The sequence below is a fragment of the Papaver somniferum genome, unplaced genomic scaffold (genome assembly GCF_003573695.1).
Source record: "Papaver somniferum cultivar HN1 unplaced genomic scaffold, ASM357369v1 unplaced-scaffold_35, whole genome shotgun sequence".
NCBI classification, from domain to species: Eukaryota; Viridiplantae; Streptophyta; class Magnoliopsida; order Ranunculales; family Papaveraceae; genus Papaver; species Papaver somniferum.
This window is the reverse complement of record NW_020645971.1, coordinates 5097162-5119649: the sequence shown is the minus strand read 5'-3', so window position 1 is coordinate 5119649 and position 22488 is coordinate 5097162. Positions and strand designations below refer to the sequence as shown.

Here is a 22488-nt window from a genome sequence, read left to right as displayed (position 1 = left end):
AGATAAAATGTGGAAAGTCTACTCCTTTGTATCCACAAGCTAATGAGCAAGTAGATACAACAAACAAAACAATTGCAGATATATTAAAGAAGAAATTGGAAGGATATCACAGAGCATGGTGCGAACAAGTACATAATGCATTATGGGATTATAATACAACTAGAAGAGAAGCTACTGGAATGTCACCTTTTTGTTTAACATACGGAGTTGAAGCGGTGTTACCAACAGAAGTCGTTATTCCGACAACAAAAAGAGAAGCTTGGGAGAAAAATCTTAGTGCAGGTTTGATTTTAAATAAACTTGATGAATTAGAAGAAAGAAGAGAAAAAACTTTACAACATATGGAAAATTATCAGCGAAGATTAGCCCGAGAATATAATAAACGTGTCAAAATACGCGAATTTCAACCATGAGATTTAGTTCTGCGAGAAACACCAATATATCAGCGAGAAAATGGTGGAAAATTAGCGAAAAAATGGGATGGACCTTACATCATTAAGGAGATAGTTGGAACAGGAGCTTATAGATTAATGGATCCAGAAGGAAGAGATGTTGGTCATAGATTAGACAGACCATGGAACAGGTTGTACTTAAAAAGATATTATCCGTAAGAAGCTTTGAGAAGTTATGGATTCTGAAAGAATAATTGCAAGATTATATATCAAAACAAGATCATGATGTGCGAAATTTTCGCAGAGATAATCACAGAACAATGACATAAAAGAAAGGGGCGAACCTTTATGGCGTACACCCTAGTTCGCGAATAAAATTTCGCAAGAGGCAAATGTAAGACCTAAAGTACGTCATATTAGGGGGTACCTGTTGCATGGCTCAGGGAAAGGCTACACCGCCACCGGAACCTGAGTCATGGAGATTTGGGGTCAATAAAGCCCATCCGGGAGAGGCACCTTGGATTCTCAGCTTAAGCATATGACTTGGTTGGGCGACTAAGGTAATAAGGACTCTCCCAAGGAGTGCAGATCTGATCAAGGCGCCGAGGTACACGGTTGAGTCAAGAGTGCCAGGGACGTTTGAAGCGTACCTTGCCATTCTTGACAAGTCTTGGCTTATACTGCACTCGGCCTGAAGAAAACCCCACTTAGGGTGCAGTCTCGTAACCATAAGCCCTATAGGTAAAAGGGATAAGAGCTGCGAAAACAACTGGTTGTTGTTAAGACTGGATGGGAGGAGCTAACCTTGTATGGTAGAAGTACGCCTCCTTGAAGGGGCAACCAGGGGGAGATAAGGGCGGCACCTCCATTAGGGAGCTGATAAGTGTCTTAAGACGCAAATGTCATGAGGCTTTTATTCGCAAGGATATTAAGGCTTGTCATATTTGTGCAACAATCCTGAAGAGGCAATAATACAAAAGAAAAGGATAAGACGAGATCAATGGGTTTTCGCATGAAAGTGCGAAGACGTCCTGCGATTTCGTCGCAAGACGCAATGTCATGGGGCTTTATTTTCGCAAGAATATTTAGGCCTATATTGTCGCAACATTCTTGAAGAGGCTATAATACAAAAGAAAAAGTTAAGGCAAAATCAATGGGTTTTTGCATGAAAGTGCAAGGACGTCCTGCGATTTTGTTGCAATGACAAGAGGTGGCATAATAAGACCTTTAATTAGGAAGGAAAAATAAGACCATATGATAAAACAAAATATTTATAAGTATTTGTCACAGATTATTTTTTGCAAGAAATATAATGAGAGGCAAGTATGGGAATCAATACACAAGAAGCATTATCTTTCTCATCAACAAAATATTAAAAGGAAAAATTGACTCCAAAGTTGGTTGAAAAGTGTAACTCGCAAAAGTGATAAAAATAAGACAGTTCAAAGAGACAAAGCTAGATAAGAAGCTCAAGCTTCAATATTAATTTCAGCAGCAGGAGATAACAGAAATTCTTCGCCAATATTCTCGCAAGACTCTCCTTCATTTCGGTTTTGATCTTCGCCTTGACTAGTATCTTGATTATCGCCAGCAATTACTTCTTCAGGAGAAATTTCTTTCTCATTTTGATTAACACCAGTAGATGCTTCTTTAGAAGGAATCTATTCTTCATCTTCCAAGAAATTATCCTCTGCACCTCTTTCATAATCATAATCACTATCAGCAGGACGAGGAACTTCATCATCATCTACTTCTAAAGGATCAATTGATGTAGGAGAAAGATATTTGGACAATAAAATGTCATTTACAAGGACTTCAGCCCGAAGATGAACTTGGCGAAGGAGTGCTCTCTGATGATTCATATCTTGAATATCCTTAAAATAAGCAAGATAATCAAGTCTTCTTTCTGCTCGGTCGCGAGAGCCAGTAAGGGTAGAGACGAGCAATGCATTTTCTTTGCGAATTTTGGCATATTTAGCCTCCAAAACAGAAATGGAAGAATGAAGATTCTTCTCAGACTCTGCGAAAGATAGAATACAAAATTTCATTAAGATAAAGAATTCAGAAAGATATGACAAAGAAAAGATAATTAAGGCAGTCAAACTATTATGACTACCTTCCTTTTGCGAAATAAGGTGTTGAATCAAGGACAAACAACTATTCTCCCAAAGGTCCATTGCGTCATCAAACTTATCTCCAACTAAACCTTTAAGTCAAGACTGCAGATTTTTCTTTTTAGAAATAAGAAAGGCATTTTTCTTCGCAAGAGAAGAATAAGATTCTTCTAATTTGGAATATTGTTCTTTAAGCTGATTCGCCTTTACACTTAAAGCTATTCTACCTTGAATGAGTGTATCTCTTTCAGCGATAGATGACTCTGTTACTTCTTTAAGTTCATTTCTCAAAGAGCGAAGAGATTGCTCTTGGTCATCACATACTTTTTGAAGAATACTAAGTTATTGCGAAGATATCGCCATCTTCTTAAATAAGTTCTCTTCTCTTGGGATAAGGTTTTATTCTCATCCGATAAAGTTTCCATCCCTAAACTAGCTTTAGTTAAAGAATAAGAAAGACGAGATACTTCATTACTTAATAAATCTTGTCTTTGAACTAATTGGGTATTTTCATTGGTAAGATTATTTATATGATCAAGAGAATATGAATAGAGGTTATCTAATTGGTTATATTGATCCATCAAGATTTCTTTATCAACACGGGCTTCTTCAACAACAGATTCAAATTGATATCTCTCCATTATTCGTTTCTGGTTTAAAGCTTAACATGCGAAAGAGGGATTTCAAGGATAATTAAATATGGGAGGGATAAAACCATTAAAAAGGAAAATTAAAGACACAGATAAGAAAATCATACCTCTCAGTTCATCATTCTTCTTGCGAAGATTCTCACGATCCAGCAAGACATTCTGAAGCTTCTGATTTTCGAGACGAAGAACATTACATTCTTTTTCCAAAGCTGTCTGCGAAGCAGCTCTGTCAGAACCCAAATGCTTGCTCAGAATTTCGCAAACATTAGACTTGATAGGATCAATAGAAGACTTCTTAACATCATCCAGAACTTCAGATAAAACTTTGAAGGTAGTATCTATCCCTTCCACGGTTTCTTTCGAAAGAGGGAGAGACTTAGGTAGAGAACTGGTAGAGAGAGAAGGTTGAGAAACATTCTCAATGGGAAGAGAAAAGGTTTCATTCACAGCAGGATCAACAAGGGGAGTTTCACTCATTGAAAGGTCAGCCGAAGAAATGAAGTCTGAGGCAGCTTTTTCGCGAATTGGAGATAAAGGTTTATCTTGCGAAGATGTCGCAGGAGATTTAGAAGAGATGAGTAAGTGGAAGGGAACAGAAGTTGGAACAGTTTTAAGGTGGCGAGATTTCTTGAGAGGTTTATTAACATCTTTATCACCCTGCGACTTACAATCCAGATAAGAAACAGATGCAACAATATTGTTATTAGAAAATGATAGTGTTTCTTACTACCTTCTCATTCACAGACTTTCTTTTATGCGCAACAACCTTATACTGCGATTTGGAAATGTTAGGGTTCTGAACTGTAAATCTAGTATTGGAGGCGCTTTTGCTGAAATAACAAGAGTATGGGAATCACATAAACAACATCAAATAAGGCAATAAACAAGATCAATTTCAGCAAAACTCATAAAGAAGAAAAAAAAAACTAACCTTGATGAATCCATGGAAGACAATAGCAAGGACATTGTTTCGAAGAAAGTTACGAACTATGAAGATCTGTAGAACAAATAGTATGAAGATGAAGAAGAACTTAAAAAGATTGAAGAAGAAAGAAGAGAAGTTGCAGTAATGGAATTTGCAGAAGAACGATGAAGTTGCAGAGAAAATAAAAAGAAAGAAAAAGAGAGTGAGAAGGAATATATATAGGGGGAATTTCTCCTCGAGAAAATAAACACGATTAATATGGAAAGATATAAGCGGTTAAAAAGCAACGGTTACAAAAGACGTGTCGAGAAATAAATGGAAGAAAGAATACGTGTAATAAATGCAGAATATGAAAAGATGAACATCTGCGGCATTTCTCACATCATTCTCTACTTTGCAGAGAAGATATGAGAAGAGGCAAGATGTAGGATCAGAATATCGCAATGATAATGTTTCAGCGAAATTATCAATGACACAACACTTAAGCGTCGCAGAACAATTCCAGAAATGATAAAATAAATGACGTCAGCTAAGATCACGAGAAAGATATGATAGTCCTGCGAAAATTTGAGAGTTTGCGAAATTAACATTTGTAAGGTTGCGAGAATGTCGCAGACCATATCCGAAAATAAGGGACAAATTAGTTGTCATCCACTATGTATTTCCTTATAAATAGTCGTTCGAGTTGTAAAGAGAGGGGAGAGATCTTTTTTGAGTAAGAAACAAGTAAATAAGAGAGAGAAAGTCTAGAGCAGAGATCATTCTTGATTTCTTTATCTTTTCTTCTAAGAACATCCAAATATTAATCAATAAAATTAAGAGTATAAACCTAAAATGAGTTGATTAATAATGAAATCATATGAGGGGTGTAGTTTAGGATTTCCTGCAACTACACCATGATTTGAAAACTACATAAAGGAGACATCTAGAAACTGGAAAAACTAATCCCCACACCTCATGTGTGATACTAGTTGGTTTTGCTAGAGTCAGTTCTCCTTTAACCTTAGGTTTCTTCTCGAGACACTGTAGGTTAACGACTGAAATACTTCATTGGGATTGTGAAGCCAGACGAAGCTACTTCTCTTGTAGTTGAGCGATCTGATCTTGCCATTTTCTATCGTACGAGTTCAATTGAATAATTGACTTGAGATTATATCTCCGATAGGGCAAGATAAAAATAAATCACAAACATGTTCGTCTCATCGTTTGTGATTCCGCAATATCTAGTTTCGCTACCATACGATTTATATTATTATGAGGTGATTGATAATTCTAGGCTGTTCTTCGGGAATATAAGTCCGGGTTATCAATTGGTTTCCGTTCACCTGATTTTATCAAAATATGAAACAAAATTCTCAGGTTTATATGTGGGAGACAGATTTATCTATCATCGTAGACTTTTCGGTGTGATACAGATTTGTTTATTAAAGTCTTCGACTTTGGGTCGTAGTAACTCTTGGTTGTGGGTGAGATCAGCTAATGGAATCAAGTGCGTAGTATCCTGCTGGGACCAGAGACGTAAGGAGCGCAACTGTACCTTGAATCAGTGTGATATTGATTAGGGTACAACTACAGTACAGACCGAAGTTAGTTTTTAGTAGGCTAGTGTCTTAGCGGCTTAATACAGTGTGGTGTTCAATCTGGACTAGGTCCCGGGGGTTTTCTGCATTTGCGGTTTCCTTGTTAACAAAATTTCTGGTGTCTGTGTTATTTCTATTCCGCATTATATTTTGTTATATAATTGAAATATCACAGGTTGTGCGTTAAGATCAATCAATTAGAATATCCAAACTTTGGTTGTTGATTTAAATTGATTGACACTTGGATATTGGTCTTTGGTACCATCCAAGTTTATCTCTCTAGTATTTGATAAAGACTCGCAGATTTCCATTTGCTTGAGTATAGATTAAATCGAGAGATTGAGATATTAACTCTTTGATATACTTTTATCTAGATTGAGTCTGACTTTCTAGTTGATTCTCTAGAAAGTATATTGGAGTTAGTCCATACAGATTGCTAATCGAAATATTGGGTGAGGTTGTTAGACCCCTGCTTTTTCACTTGACATACCAACGCTTGGTGGGTTCAACCGAGCAGTGCTCTAACAGTCTCCCACAGAAGTACCTATGAAGTTTTTTTTCCGTCTTTTGATAAATAAAGGTGAACATGAACCAATTGATAATCCGGTCTTATACCCACGAAGAGCAGCCTAGAAATATCAATCACCTAACAATAACTTAACTATATGGTAGTAGAAGAAGTTATTGTGGAATCACAAAGAATGAGACGAAGAGCTTTGTGATTACTTTTTATATCTTACCTATCGGAGATAAATCTTGAGTTAATCTTAGAGAAGATAGTACTCAATACGATAAAACAACTGAGATCAGATCACGCAACTTCAGAGAAAATAGTTGGGTTTGTCTTCACGAATCCTAAATGAAGTCTTCAAGTTGTTAACCTATAATGGCTTTTTAAAAACCTAGGTCAAAGGAAAATAGACTCTAGTCGCAACTAGGACACAGGAAAGTGCCGGAATTAGGTTTTCCAATTGCTAGAGTTCTCCCTTATATAGTTTTTCAAATCAGGGTTTGCTTTGCATACTGGTATGCATACTGTGTTGTATCCATCCAAAGGTTTTTGTTCTAAACTCCCATTTCTATCATTGAAACGTCCTTAGAAGATGACAATAACTGTCTCACACAAACTATTGGCTTAGAAATAATTTTCAAGTGATTGAATAATCGATACGAAACTTTCCGAGTTGACATCAAATGATTGTTTCACACATATCATGTAAGATGTTTCAAGGGGATTTTCACATGATCATCTTTTGACTTGTTTTTTAGTTTCCAACAAATAAATTATCATAGAAACATGACTCAAAAGGTGTTTTTATTGAAGAACAATAATAATACAGCGAATTTGCAACTGATATAGGTGTTGCAGATCCACTGTTACAAGAGATAGTTTGTGGAGGAACTAAATGTATTCACAATAGGTCTTTTGCAAGTAATGTATTAGAAACAGTTTCAACGACTATTTATTTGATCCGCGACTGACTTCGTCGGGTAATTTTTCTTCGTGTTCTCCTTCTTCCTGATGGTGTAGAATTAACCTACAACTGCAGCTCCAAATCTACTCTATCTTGACCCCCACCCCAACTTTCGATAACCTACGTCCGACCCCCTTGATAACCTCCCCTGTGACTCTGACCATTGTATTTATACACCACCGGGTCTCTAATATCTCGAGGAATCTCTCATTCTTTTCTTTGCTGCCAAGACACGTAATTTCCTTTTTTGTTCTTTTTTTTGTGTTTACGGATAGTGTGAGCTGTAAAATCTCCTAAGGATAGCAACAAATCTTCAGAAATTATTCTCCTCAATTCCTTTCATGCAACTTCCTTTCCCTATTTTAATGAAAGACCGATGAACTTTTTTTTTACGCTTTTAAGATCATTATCAAACCTATTTTGATCGAACAGATTGATACCAAGCCAAACACGAGACATAATTCACAAAATCTTCCCAAAAACATCATCACAGAATCTTCCAATAAACTCCGAGTATTTTTCTCCCTGAATTGTCGAAAACTCCTATTTCCTCTCAATCCTACCACACGTAACAATCGTGTTGTGTTGGAACAACTAATGCCAAATCCAAATGCTGAGAAAATCTAACAAACATCGACCAAGAAATTGCCCAAAAATTCGCAGGTGAAAGAAGAATTGTATTCCCTGATTTTCGTGATATACACGGAAACTTCTTTATTGTTGAAAACCAAATCTATTACCGTTCCTGTCTTAGTCTTGGCACACCGTACCCAATCAAACTTCTGAGAAAATCCAGCAAAACCATCGACCAACTCTGTCCCATAAAATCGCAGGTGAAGGAATATTTTCCTGCCCTAAAATCTAGTTTCAACAGTAAGAGATGAAGTTCCCCTATTTTTTCCTGGAGTGCCTTTAGCACTGGGGTGTAAATAGCAGCGAAAATCAATCTCTATTTGATCACAACCTATTCAATCTCTACCATGTATAAACCTATTGGAGCAATAATCACTCAAGGAATATTTCAACACAGTGTCCACTTGAAATAGGGTTAGTCCGTACTGGCCTAACAATGTGAGAATACCAAAGTCAAGTGGAGAAATCCAATACACTTTGTGTGATCGTCTATGGATATGAAATAGAGACAATACTACCACAAAGTGTTCACTTGATAATTGGTTCGGTATAATCGAAACCTTACAGAATAAATATAAAGTGCCTAGTTAACGTACAAGTGTATTTACTTTAATTATAATATAAACACAATTATAATGAGGAAATAAAGTAAAGAACACACCAGAATTTTGTTAACGAGGAAAACTACAATCTTGTAGAAAAACCCCGGGACCTAGTCCAGATTTGAATACTCAATGAATTAAGACGCTACAAAAAGGTAAACTTGCAACTTCGTGTAGACAATACTAAGTAAACTAAAATCCTAGTTACTCAGCTTCAGAAGTATTCTTGTTTTGATAATATCTAGCAGAATCGAAGTTCTCAATAGATATTTGATACTAGATATCCTAGCAGAACAAGCGTTCTCTTTAGGACTAAATCTAGTATATCTTATTAATGGTTCACAATAACTTCTTCTACCAATCTTTCAACTGAAAAGACAAGATTCGTTTGGATTGTATTCCAAACAGTAAAGAACAAAAATTGTTTGGTAACCAAACTCATTTTATAATCACAATACCGAAATATATGATAAAAGCACAATTACAGATTGTTAGAGCACTGCTCGGTCGAACTCGCATGCGTTGCTATCTCAAGCATGTTTGTCAATGTTAGTGATCAAAACTATAAGTCTTGATTTCTAGTCTACTATAGCTAAGTCTCGGACTTGAATGGAAAATGTAGTTGAGCTCAAGAATTCCATGGAAATCATCATATAAGATGAAGAACTACTCAAGGAACTGGTGGAACTTCAACGACTAAAAGGTATGTGGAGACTTGAACTTATCTATCACTAAAAAGTCTATCTACTCTATCTCCTATCTTGAGACAAAAGTCGTTTTGCTATATAGACTTTGATTATACACATTTGCTATTTCGAGCCGAGTTTATCTCACTTATCTATTTCTCTAAATACGTGTTGGTAATATTTCGCTTTGGCCAAGTTCATCTTTACCTAGTGACGAAAGTCATGTTATGTTTCAATCACTTTGAAAATGGCTTTGACGAAAAATGGTTTGTGAATAACATCTATATAACGTCCTCTAAGAATGTTTCAATGATTGAAATGAGAGTTTAGATTATATAACCAATGTTGGATATAAGCATTGTGTGGTAACACATATATGTATAAGTCCTTATTCCTTGAACCAAAGTATGCGTACTTTGTTGATCAGGAAAACCGTAACAAGGGTTATGAACTCAATCCGCGAACCCAGTCCGCGAACTGGCGGAGGTTCTCATCCCAAGAAAATCTGCTAGAGTTTGTGGACTCCTTCCGGGAACTTAAGTCCGCGAACCTAGTCCGCGTACTTGAGTTGGTTATGTCTAAAGACGATTATTTGTGAACTTATATTTATATTGACTGAGGAATACAATTTGCAAACCGTGGCTATAAAGTTCATGAACCGATTCGAGTGAATCAAATCGTTTTTGCTTCGATTGTGTCTTTTATACTTATATAAGATTTATACAATTGAACAACTCTCTAACTAGTTTAGTTGAGTCATTTGAACTAGTTATGGTGAAGAAGAATATGGTTGATATTAAGGTGCTCATATGGCTAACCATTTGGTTAACTATTGTTGAACCAACAAATGTACATGTTTGGGTACGATTACACAAACCTAAAATTGTGCATTTCATTTGTGTGTAACAAGCTAAGTTTTCGATCCAACGGTTGAAAGATATTAGCTTGAATCTAATCAGGTTTTCATCTAACGATAAATTTTGAATGCATTGTTACTAAGCTAACATTGATTGCAAACCCTGATTTGAAAGACTATATAAAGGAGAATTCTAGCAACTGGGAAACCTAATCCCCACACCACATGTGTGATACTAGTTGGATAATCTAGAGTCGATTCTCCTTTAACCTTAGGTTTCTTCTCGAGACCCTGTAGGTTAACGACTTGAAGACTTCATTGGGATTGTGAAGCCAGACCGATACTACTTTCTTGTAGTTGTGTGATCTGATCTTGCTGATTCTATCGTGTTGAGTACAATTGTAACGATTGACTTGAGACTAATATCTCCGATAGGCAAGATATAAAAGTAGTCACAAACATCATCGTCTCATCGTTTGTGATTCCGCAATGTCTTCTTTCGCCGTGTCGATTAAGATTATTGTGAGGTGACTGATAATACTAGGTTGTTCTTCGGGAATATAAGCCCGGGTTATGAATTGGTTCATGTTCACCTTGACTTATCAAAAGATGGAACAAAAACTTATAGGTATTTCTGTGGGAGAAATATTTATCTATTACTATAGACTTTTCTGTGTGATACAGATTTGTTTATTAAAGTCTTCGACTTTGGGTCGTAGCAACTCTTAGTTGTGGATGAGATCAGCTAAGGGAATCAAGTGCGTAATATCCTGTTGGGATCAGAGACGTAAGGAGCGCAACTGTACCTTGGATCAGTGTGAGATTGGTTGGGGTTCAACTACAGTCCAAACTGAAGTTAGTTTGTAGTAGGCTAGTGTCTGTAGCTGCTTAATACAGTGTGTGTTCAATCTGGACTAGGTCCCGGGGTTTTTCTGCAGTTGCGGTTTCCTCGTTAACAAAATTCTAGCGTCTGTGTTGTTTCTTTTCCGCATTATATTTTGTTATATAATTGAAATATCACAGGTTGTGCGTTAAGATCAATCAATTAGAATATCCAACCTTTGGTTGTTTATTTACATTGATTGACACTTGAACATTGGTCTTTGGTACCGTTCAAGTTATTTCACATAATATTCAGGCTTACGGGTTTCTATCTGTTCGATTTGCTGATTACATTGTGAAATAGAGATATTAGAACTCTTTGATATACTTTGTTAAGATTGAGTCTAGTTGATTCTCTTGAAAGTATATTGGAGTTAGTCCATACAGATTTCTAACCAAAATATTGGGTGTGGTTGTTGTACCCCCGCTTTTTCAATTGGTATCACAGCAGAAAAACACGTTCAAGACCTTACAAGTCTGTGTTTGTAGCGATCTAACTCTATAGACAGAGGTGTTATCTCTATTAACGTACCACCAGTCTTCGATGGATCTAATTACTTATGGTGGAAAATTTCCATGCGAGCTTTTCTTCAAGCACGTGATTTTCAATAATGGGTATCTGTAGTTAATGGATATGATGCTCCCGTTGTGGTAGTAGGAAATGTAAACGTTCCTAAGAACATTGGTGAATACAATCCTGCCGAGATACTTGCTGCAAAGCAAAATTCCAACGGTTTGAATGCCATCATACATGCCATTACCCCAAATCTTCAGCACCATGTGTCAAATTGCACTAGGTCTAAAGATGCGTGGGATATCTTAGAAACCGTATTCGAAGGTAATACCAGTGAAAAGGAAGATAGGCTTCAAAACCTTAATTCTGATTGGGAAAACCTTCGTATGGCAGATGAAGATTCATTTGATGAGTTTAATCACAAAGTGTCTGAAATTGTTAATGCAACTTTTGCATTGGGTAAGACTATTCCTGAAAAGGACGTTGTGATGACAATTCTCATATCGTTGCCATCTAGATACAACTCTAAGAAGCATGCCATCGTTGAGGGAAATAACCTTGATAATCTCTCCAGAAATATGCTGGCTGGGAAGCTTAAGATCTTTGATCACGAGTATTCATCCAAATCTAAGGATGTTGCGTTCAAAGCAATAAAAGACACAAAATTACTTGATAAAAGTAAAAAAGTGTATATCTCTGAAGACGATCACTTTAAGACTGATTCATCAGATGAAGATATTGATAAATCGGTCTCGATGATCACAAGACAGTTTAGGGATCTTCTGTTGAAGAGAATTAAATGGTTCTCCAGAGATAAGCTTAAAGCATCAGTCAAACCTCATAATCGCATTCCTCCTAAAAACAGGGACACAGATGAAACTGATGACGAGGATATTCCTCAGTGCTTTAAGTGTAAAGGTTTTGGTCATTTTGCAAATGAGTGTCCAAATCGGAAGAAATACACTGGGAACAAAGGTCTTGCTGCAACTCTTGATGAATTGTCTGACAGTTATGATTCTAATGAAGACGAGAAATCAAGTGTTGCACTTCTTGGTGAAAATATTGATTTTGATAATTGTAGCAATACATACATCAATCTTGATATTCTTTCAGAAGAAAACTCAACCAATCTGGAAGAAAAAATTGACCCCTTCTTTGGAAACTCTGTATGTAATGTTTCAGGTTCCACTATGTGTCTAGCTGCTTGCACATCTCAGATGCCTGAATATTATCCAAGATTGACGTGCTCATATTGTTCTCTAAAGAGTCATGAACTATCAAATTGTTACAAGTACAAACAAATTGAGGCATGTCAACAAACTTCAACCAAGAGCAAATCGATTAGCAAATAAGCTTAAACTTGCTCAAAAGACCTCTGAGGTATGTAAGATTTTATCTTCGTCTAAGAAGTTAGTTTCCAAGGACAAAATAAGACCATTAGAAAAGAAAGTATGGTCAAATCGTTTTGATAGACAGAGGTCTGTGGATTCCTCTCAAGAGGAACATGGTGGATAAATTGTTGTTCACCGCAACGCAACTTGATTGTCTTGTTTTGTAGATCTCGTCTCATGTGCCTGATCAAAAGAGACAAGATTATGTACCTCTCAGGCTTTAGGAAAAGGTTGTTTTCTTCTTTTCTTAGTTTTGTTTCTTTTTCCATGTCTATCAATAAAGGAGGGTTATTCTCGACAATTCTACTCTCTTTAGGGTTCAGAATTGTGCGTGCACGAACCTGTTAAAGGTTAACCCTACATTCTTTTTTCCTTCCTTGAAATCTCTTTTATCTTAAGACCACTTGTTGAGATTGTGATCTCCTCTCACAAACCCATAGTTTATGGATACTCCAAGTATCATGTCTTTGATGGAAAATATTTTAATATGATTGGCAAGCCATCAATCATGAAGGAAAAAGAGAAATCTCCGTTAGCTCCGACATTGAAAAGAAAAAGAAGGAATATGATGAAGCCTAGAGTTGTTCCTTCAAATTCTCAGAAGTTTTCTGATGTTCTTGAAGTGTTGAAGGAGACGCAAAAAGAGATTCAACAAATAAAAGCTTATGTGTTTAAGACTACTGAGATTCAGAAGGCCCTGGTTCGACATCAGTCAAGAAGGTTTATTGATATTAACTCCTATCTTCATGAACCTTATGTGCCAATGGTTGTTGACGATAAGGAGTTCGGGGACGATAAAGAATTTTTCAAAGGTCTTAATGTCTAGTAAATCTTTGACTTTCTTGTTTTGTTTAGAAGAATAACTAGAGTTTGGAATAGCCACTATTGTGATTACACATAGCTATGTCCAACGTTTTCATCTTCATGTTTTTAAGCTTATTTGTTTAAATTCTAAAAAAATTTGGAAGATGATTTTTGCAGTATTAATCTTTGGGGAAGGATCCGTTTACATGGTTATAACGATATAATCCGTTGACAAGGTTATCATTTTTTCTATCAAACCCAATCGGCAATGAAACTAAAGCTAATATTTTGGAGACATGTTCCTCGTATAAAACTCTACATTCCCACCAAAAATGAGAGAATTCCGAGATGTATAAGACCACCATCCACAAATTTTAATTTCAGTCGTTAATTTTCAACGGTTGATATTCAAAGTGGTATATGGTGGTCTTATACATCTCGGAATTCTCTCATTTTTGGTGGGAGTGTAGAGACTTATAAGAAGAACATGTCATCAAAAAACTAGCCTCAAATTCATTGCCCGTTGGGTTTGGTAGAGAAAATGGCGCTAAAATGTCAAGATTATGTAACCATGTCAACGGATCCTTCCCCTTAATCTTTATGGTTTTATATATTGCAATTTGTTATGGGATATGTGTGTTTGCGTCCGTGAACTATGATTGTCCCATACCTTGTCAAAAGTTAAGTCTTTCGTCTGTCGATATGCATGTATTGATAAAAGAATGAATGAACTTTTGACAATACAAAATTTAAGCCTATTATGTCATTTTGATGGAAGATAGGTTAAAATCTTTTGTTTACAAGGATTATGTCTATTGTATGTCATTGTGCAAATAGTGATGGCAAATAGAATGAATCCTTGTGTATTCCGCAGTATTGATCTTCCCTGATCCATATTTCTATGTATATACAGTGATTACCGAAATAATCAATCTTGATTACAAGGTTTATGATAAAATCACAAACAACTTGTTGATCTAACAAGGTTTATGTTTATCGAAAATAAACAACCTTTTAATCCCAGAAAATCAAGTGACAGAAAGTTACACCAAGATGAAAACACAAGAATAAAAGTCTTCAAATCTTCAAAGTCTTCAATCTTCGATTTAATCTTCAAAGTAACAACCTGCAACAAAAAACTTGATTCCTTATTGATTTGTCGCACTGAAAGGAGTCTGTTAACAACGGCAAGTCAATGAATCTATCTTATGGATCTAGAAAAACTTAGATCTGTAGAAACGTTAAATTTTGATCTAGTTTGAGTGACCCTTATATCAGAAGAGAATGTTCTCAAGAATAAACAAACTAGGTGCAATCAAAGATTCAACCACCGTTAGTCAATCAAATCAATAATCGAAAACTAAAATAACAATGCAATCATCTAGTTTCCCACCAAAGGTACTCGTAGAGATTTTTGATCCCACATAAATCTTTAAACGAGCGGTCGTAAGAGATTTCGCCTAATTAAGGTACTTTCCTCTCCGAATAGACGGCTCCACCAGTAACAACACAACAAGCTAGTTTTGCTGGCTCTTAGGATATTTTGTTAGAAATGCAAACTTAGGTATTTATAGATCAAGGAAGCTTGAATATTAAGTAATTACCAAAAACCGAAAATTCTCAAAGATATTTAATAAATACATATTTTCGGTTTTGTTATTTTTACAATTAATATTCAATTAATATCATCGAAATCTCTCTGGTATTGATAACCAAATATTAGCTAGCATATAAAATACTTTACTAATATAAATCAAGAGATATGCTTATTAATATCAAATGTGTTAAAAACACATTAATATCTAATACTGAATTTTCATAATAAACGTGTTAAAAACACATTTCCGAAAATTTCCATATTAATACGAAATATTATCATATTAATTCCGAATGTGTTAAAAACACATTTATGAAATTATTACAATAATATATTTTCGAATATTAATATATTAAAAGCATATTTCCAAATATCAAAAGATATTAGGAATATTCCGGTTTGAGTATCAAGGAATATCTTCGAACAATTAATAAATAAGTTTTATGCACATGTTCAAGTAACTCATGGTATTGCTTATAATTGGTCACACCAGTTACCAGGATCGGTTACACCAATTACAAGGATCGATTACACAACTCTTTTGTGATTGGTCACACCAATTACTAGGATCGGTCACACAAATTACAAAAATCGATCATACCATCTCAGGTGATTACTTAGGATCGGTTACACTAATTAATCAAAACTAGTCATACCAAATCATAAGTCAGGCATTGTGAATAGTTATACCAAGACACATAACAAGTTATGATCGGTTCTACTAACTCACACATATTGGTAATCAAAAGATATGCAATGAATAACAATACCAATAACCCTAGCGATTTCCCTTTCGATTCATAAAACAAGTTCATGAATGTACTTCCTTTAAAAAAAGGTAAACATTGTTTTCTAGGATGAAATCTTCACCGTTACCCATTCACATAATCTTTTTTTTTGTTAAGTCCAAGGTTTATTATAACAAAAAAACGTAATTACAAGAATTACAAGATGGGAGGCTCAAGGTCTCCCCACCCCCATAAACCAAAGGGGCAGGAAAACTCTAAAAGCTCATAAAATAAGCTCATAAACACAAATAAAAAACATAATGTGAAAAACTAGGAACATTAAAATTGTTTGCGCCCCTTGTTTCCAACTCTAAAATTCCTCTTCTTGGAATGAAGACCAGCAATTATTTGTGTCAAATCAAGGTCTCCATAAGGATGCTTGTATTCATCTTCATAAATATCATCATATTCATCCTCATCTGAAGCATAATTACCACAAGGAATAAGCTTAATAGGAGATTGAGCTTTTCTCTTAGGTGCCATTCTATCCATTAGCTCATTTTTCTCCTTGAAATAGTCTTGTCTAAAGGATGGATTCCTAATAAAAAATTTACGCACTTCAACATTCTCAATGTTACTTGCCTCCTCTAATTCCTCCATAGATAAAATATTATTAATATCAAACCCGGTTGTTGTTTCCTTGTTATGATCATTATCGTAACCTAGAGATTCCTTATTGGCCTTATTAATATCATATTAATTCCGAATGTGTTAAAAACACATTTATGAAATTATTACAATAATATATTTTCGAATATTAATATATTAAAAGCATATTTCCAAATATCAAAAGATATTAGGAATATTCCGGTTTGAGTATCAAGGAATATCTTCGAACAATTAATAAATAAGTTTTATGCACATGTTCAAGTAACTCATGGTATTGCTTATAATTGGTCACACCAGTTACCAGGATCGGTTACACCAATTACAAGGATCGATTACACAACTCTTTTGTGATTGGTCACACCAATTACTAGGATCGGTCACACAAATTACAAAAATCGATCATACCATCTCAGGTGATTACTTAGGATCGGTTACACTAATTAATCAAAACTAGTCATACCAAATCATAAGTCAGGCATTGTGAATAGTTATACCAAGACACATAACAAGTTATGATCGGTTCTACTAACTCACACATATTGGTAATCAAAAGATATGCAATGAATAACAATACCAATAACCCTAGCGATTTCCCTTTCGATTCATAAAACAAGTTCATGAATGTACTTCCTTTAAAAAAAGGTAAACATTGTTTTCTAGGATGAAATCTTCACCGTTACCCATTCACATAATCTTTTTTTTTGTTAAGTCCAAGGTTTATTATAACAAAAAAACGTAATTACAAGAATTACAAGATGGGAGGCTCAAGGTCTCCCCACCCCCATAAACCAAAGGGGCAGGAAAACTCTAAAAGCTCATAAAATAAGCTCATAAACACAAATAAAAAACATAATGTGAAAAACTAGGAACATTAAATTTGTTTGCGCCCCTTGTTTCCAACTCTAAAATTCCTCTTCTTGGAATGAAGACCAGCAATTATTTGTGTCAAATCAAGGTCTCCATAAGGATGCTTGTATTCATCTTCATAAATATCATCATATTCATCCTCATCTGAAGCATAATTACCACAAGGAATAAGCTTAATAGGAGATTGAGCTTTTCTCTTAGGTGCCATTCTATCCATTAGCTCATTTTTCTCCTTGAAATAGTCTTGTCTAAAGGATGGATTCCTAATAAAAATTTTACGCACTTCAACATTCTCAATGTTACTTGCCTCCTCTAATTCCTCCATAGATAAAATATTATTAATATCAAACCCGGTTGTTGTTTCCTTGTTATGATCATTATCGTAACCTAGAGATTCCTTATTGGCCTTATTGAACTCCAAGCTAGCATCAGATTGCAAAGACCGCAAGGCCAACAGTTTTGCAGCTTTCTTGGCCACTTTTCTAGCTTGTTTCCTTGCTATAATATCTGCATCAACTTCACCCCATTCTTTCGAACCCATACTAATGTCTGAGTCACTAGAATCATCTTGTTCCTCCTCCACCAAAACCTCACTAGAATCATTAGCAAGGCCCAATTCAGAAGCTAGAGCACCATACTTGTTATTCACCACTAATTCAGATTGAAAAAGTGCATCCACATAAGGAGTTTCAAAAGATTTAAATTTAAAAGGTGTACCCTTAGTAGGGGAGTTCTTACCTTTAACTGTTTTCCAATCCTCTTTAGATGACTCTTGTTTAGAATTAGCCTCAGAATTAGTCACGGCTTGATTTTCAGCTTGCTTGGCATGCTTATTCTTATTCACGGACTCTGGCTTGGAATAAGTTTCCAAAACCGAGTTGGGTACAGACCCTGGATTTGTATTCAAACCTGGAGAGATATTCAAGGCCTGAGTATGACAATTCACGGACATAATCTCAGAGTTTTCCTTGTACACGAACTGTTGTTGAGTTTCCAAAACCAAGTTTTGCTTGGATACGGACTCATAGTTCTTATTGGGCACGAAAGTTTGCTTCTGCATAACCAGTCCAGATTCCACGTTAGTCCTTGAATGAGTTTGCTTGCTAGTAATCTCCGAATTACTTTGCACACTATCTGACGGAACAACTTCATGAACTGCATGAACATAATTTTTACGTGCTGCAATATCCTTTTTTGTTGCAATTGCATTTTTACATCTTATTAGTTTGAGCTGAGCTTCACGATACTCAACAAAAGAGCTATTAAGCTCGTCCTCCAATTGTTTATCCTCAGCTAATTCTTTCTCTTGATGTGAAGAAAATCCAACACCTTGGTCAGTTTGTGTTGTACTAGCACCAACAGACTGAATACCTTCCTTTGCTACAATATTATTGACGTTCTCTGCATAGTTTTCATGGGAAACAATAACTTCAGAATGAATGCCCTTGTCTGCATTGGAACCATTACCATTCACGTTATTTTTTCCACGCACTTCTCTCCAAGCATACTTTTTATTTGGATTGTTAACCTCTTTATCATCTTTCTGAGGTTTTTGAGACACATTAGAAGATTTAGAACCTCCCAAAAGCTTGCGAGCAGCAAGACAATTTTCGAACTTATGACCTATAAACTTATAATGTGTGCAAAACTTGATATTCTCCAAATCCTGAACTTCAACATATTGCCAAAACTCATTGCTATTAGCTTTCAAACGAATTCTTTTAGGAATTGGTTTAGCAAAATCAATATCAATAAGCACATTAGCATAGTTTCCAACATCATGATCCAAAGTTTTCTGATCAATAGCAATTGGCTTCCCAAGAATTTTTGCAATAGATAATAGAATCCTTTTTGTCCATAATTCTATGTACAAGCCAGGGAAACTAACCCAAACAGAAGCGCAAGATGTATTTTGCCTCTCCGGATCAAAATTAGGGTAAAAGTTAAAAACCCTAAGAGTTTGTTGTTGAACCGTCCATGAATCTCCATGCCAAACTCGTTCTTTGTCTTCCTTAGATATCAACTTGATGATGAAAAAACCTTTTGTCACAGGAACAAGTTTGCACCTTCCAGTACCAATTCCCCATTGTTCTTCCAAATTTTTTGCACCTCATTAAGTTTCAAGCCTTTAAAATTCAGTCTCCCAATAAGACTGAATTGAAAAATCTTTCGCCCTTCTTGTGTAAGTTCTAAAGGTAAATCCAAGGTTGGTTCCTTTTCATACAAAGATGCATCAGGTAGAGATAATAAATCAGAATCATTTAGCATATAGGGTTTTTTTACCCTTAACCAAATCAGCAAAAGACACGGTTTTATTCTCATTAGGATTTTTAGAAGAATCAGAAGTTTCCCCCATCTTGAATCACCTAAAAGATGATCCAAGATGAAGGAATGGACGTCTACCCATTCACATAATCATTACAGCATTCATAAGATTATGTCGATGTCATATCTACGAAGTTCAAAAGATAAGCGTTATACCTCGTAATTCAATAAATTCCTTGACACTTTGATCATAAAAATATGTCCTCGCATGTTATGTTTTCAATCTAAAAAATTTGAAAGAAAAAAGATAGAAATGGAACAAGTCAAGTCGTAGTTACTAACCTCAAGCTAAAGGATAATGTTATTGTTGTCTTCAATCTATCTTCAGAACTTTGTGAGTAACTAGAGCACAATAGTTCTATCGTTTCTAGTCTAACCTATCGAAGTTGAATCTAGTTTACTTATTAAGCGACTCGAGTTTTGGAACTAAATATGACAACCAAACTTGATGTTAGAGCATTGCTTGGCCGAACTCGCATGCTTTGCTATCTCAAGCATGTTTGTCAAGTTTAGTTGTCAAAACTATATGTCTTGATTTCTAGACTACTTATAGCTAAGTCTCGGTTTATGACAGTTTAGTGTAGTTGAGCTCCAGACTCCATGGCGATCATCTTACGAAGACGAAGAACTACCCAAGGAACCAGTGGAACTTCATCCGACTAAAAGGTATGTGGAGACTTGAACTTATCTATCACTCAAAAGTCTATCTACTCTATCTCCTACTCTTGAAACAAAGTCGTATAAGTATGATAGTATTCATACATACACGTTTGCTATTTCGAGCCGAGTTTACTCGCCTATCTTTTTCTCGAAATATGTGTTGGTAAGCTTTCGCTTTAACCACTTTTCATCTTTACCCGTGACGAAAGTCATGATGACGTTTCAATCTTGAAATAACTTTGATGACGATAGTTGTGAATAACGACTGTTACATTGTAGAAGAATGTTTCAATGACTGAAATGTAGAGTTGAGATTACGTAACCAACTATGGATATAAACATATATAGTGTGTTCGCACATTAGTGTATAAATCCATGTGCCGGAAACCAAGTGTGTGCATATGTGTGGATAAGGTATTGGTGAAAGAGACAGGTTGGGTACGCGTACCAGCGGAAGTTTTCGAACCGAAAATTTCTGCTGAGTTTGTAAGTTTGAAAACTGTTAAACTAGTCACCTTGGGTACGCGTACCCGTACGCGTACCCACAGAAGTTTTTGACCAAAAATTTCTGCTGAGTTTGTAAACTCAAATCCGCTAGCTATGGTACACGTACCCGTACGGTTATCCAAGCTGGTTATATTTCTCAAATCGGAAGTTCATGAACTTAAACAATAAATCAATAAGGAATGCAATCTTTGCAAACCGTGGCTATATTGTTCATGAATTGATTCAAGTGCATCAAACCGATTTTGTTTCAATTGTGTCTATTCATAAAGTCCTAAGCAATTGAACAACTCTTCAACTAGTTCTTATGAGTCATTTGAACTAGTTATGTGAAGAAGATGAATACAATTAATATGAAAGTACTCATATGGCTAACCATTGGTTAACTATTTGTGAACCAACTAAGTGTACACGTTTAGGTACGGTTACTCAAACCTAAATGAAATACATTTCATTTGTGTGTGACAAGCTAAGTTTCGATCTAACGGTTGAAATATATTAGCTTGGTTAAATCGGGTTTTTCATCTAACGGTGAATATTGAATGCTTTGTTACCAAGGTTTTTGTTCTAAACTCCCATTTCTATCATTGAAACATCCTTAGAAGACGACAATAACTGTCTCACACAAACTATTAGCTTAGAAGTAATTTTCAAGTGATTGAATGATTGATACAAAACTTTCCGAGTCGACATCAAATGATTGTTTCACACAAATCATGTAAGATGTTTCAAGGCGATTTTCACATGATCATCTTTTGACTTGTTATTTAGTTTCCAAGAAGTAAATTGTTTCCAACTAAACTTGTCAATAATATGATGAACATAGCTAAAGCAAAAAGCTTCCAACACATATTTTGAGAAATAAATAACCGAGTTAAATTTAGCTCGAAATACCAAGCGAGTATATTATAAAGTCTATACATATACGACTTAATCTCATTAGGAGATAGAATAGAATAGATTTCTGAGTGATAGATAAGTTTTAGTCTCCACATACCTTTTATTGATGAAGTTCCTCCAATATCTCCTCAATAGATCTTCGTCTTCAATCGATGAATGACGTGAAGTCTAAAGCTCAATTACACATTCTATCCTAATCCGAGACATAGCTATAAGTAGACTAGAATTTAAGACTTATAGTTTTGATCAACTAAACTTTACAAACAAGCTTGAGATAGCAACTCTTGCGAGTTCGACCAAGCAATGCTCTAACAATCTCCCCCTTTGTGAATTTTAGTGAAAAACTATCAATACCTATAGATTACAAAATAAATAATCTTTGTAGATTCTCATCCATCATGCTTGATTTCCTTGGTTCTTCAACATTCCTTGAATTCTTCGCCACTCCAAGTACTTCAGTGATTATGAGCGTATTCAACTCAGCATCATTGTTGTTGAAGATCCGTAGCCATAAAAATAAGAAAATATATGAAAAATATATGTTCTCAATCATTGTTATACAATGTCGTAGTATTATTACATAACATCAAAGTCCAATTGTATCACAACTTTGAAATAATACTATGGTGATATGTATCACTCCCCCTTTTGTTAATACTTTCATATCATAATGAAAACCACTCCCCCTTACATAATTATCCGTAAACCATATGTTTGTAGTGTGAACTACCAAA

General features: G+C 35.4%; 1 protein-coding gene across 1 annotated transcript in view; it reads right to left on the bottom strand.

The window, feature by feature from the left end:
* LOC113342256 overlaps window positions 1-19721 on the bottom strand; it is a 31149-nt gene extending 11428 nt beyond the window's left edge. Inside the window, exons 1-2 of the mRNA XM_026586853.1 lie at window positions 19649-19721; window positions 17960-19456 (exon numbers count right to left, since the gene is read on the bottom strand). Of these exons, the coding sequence (XP_026442638.1) occupies window positions 17960-19456; window positions 19649-19721 (1570 nt within the window). The remainder of the gene's footprint in view (window positions 1-17959; window positions 19457-19648) is intronic.
* Window positions 19722-22488: the final 2767 nt, after the last annotated feature.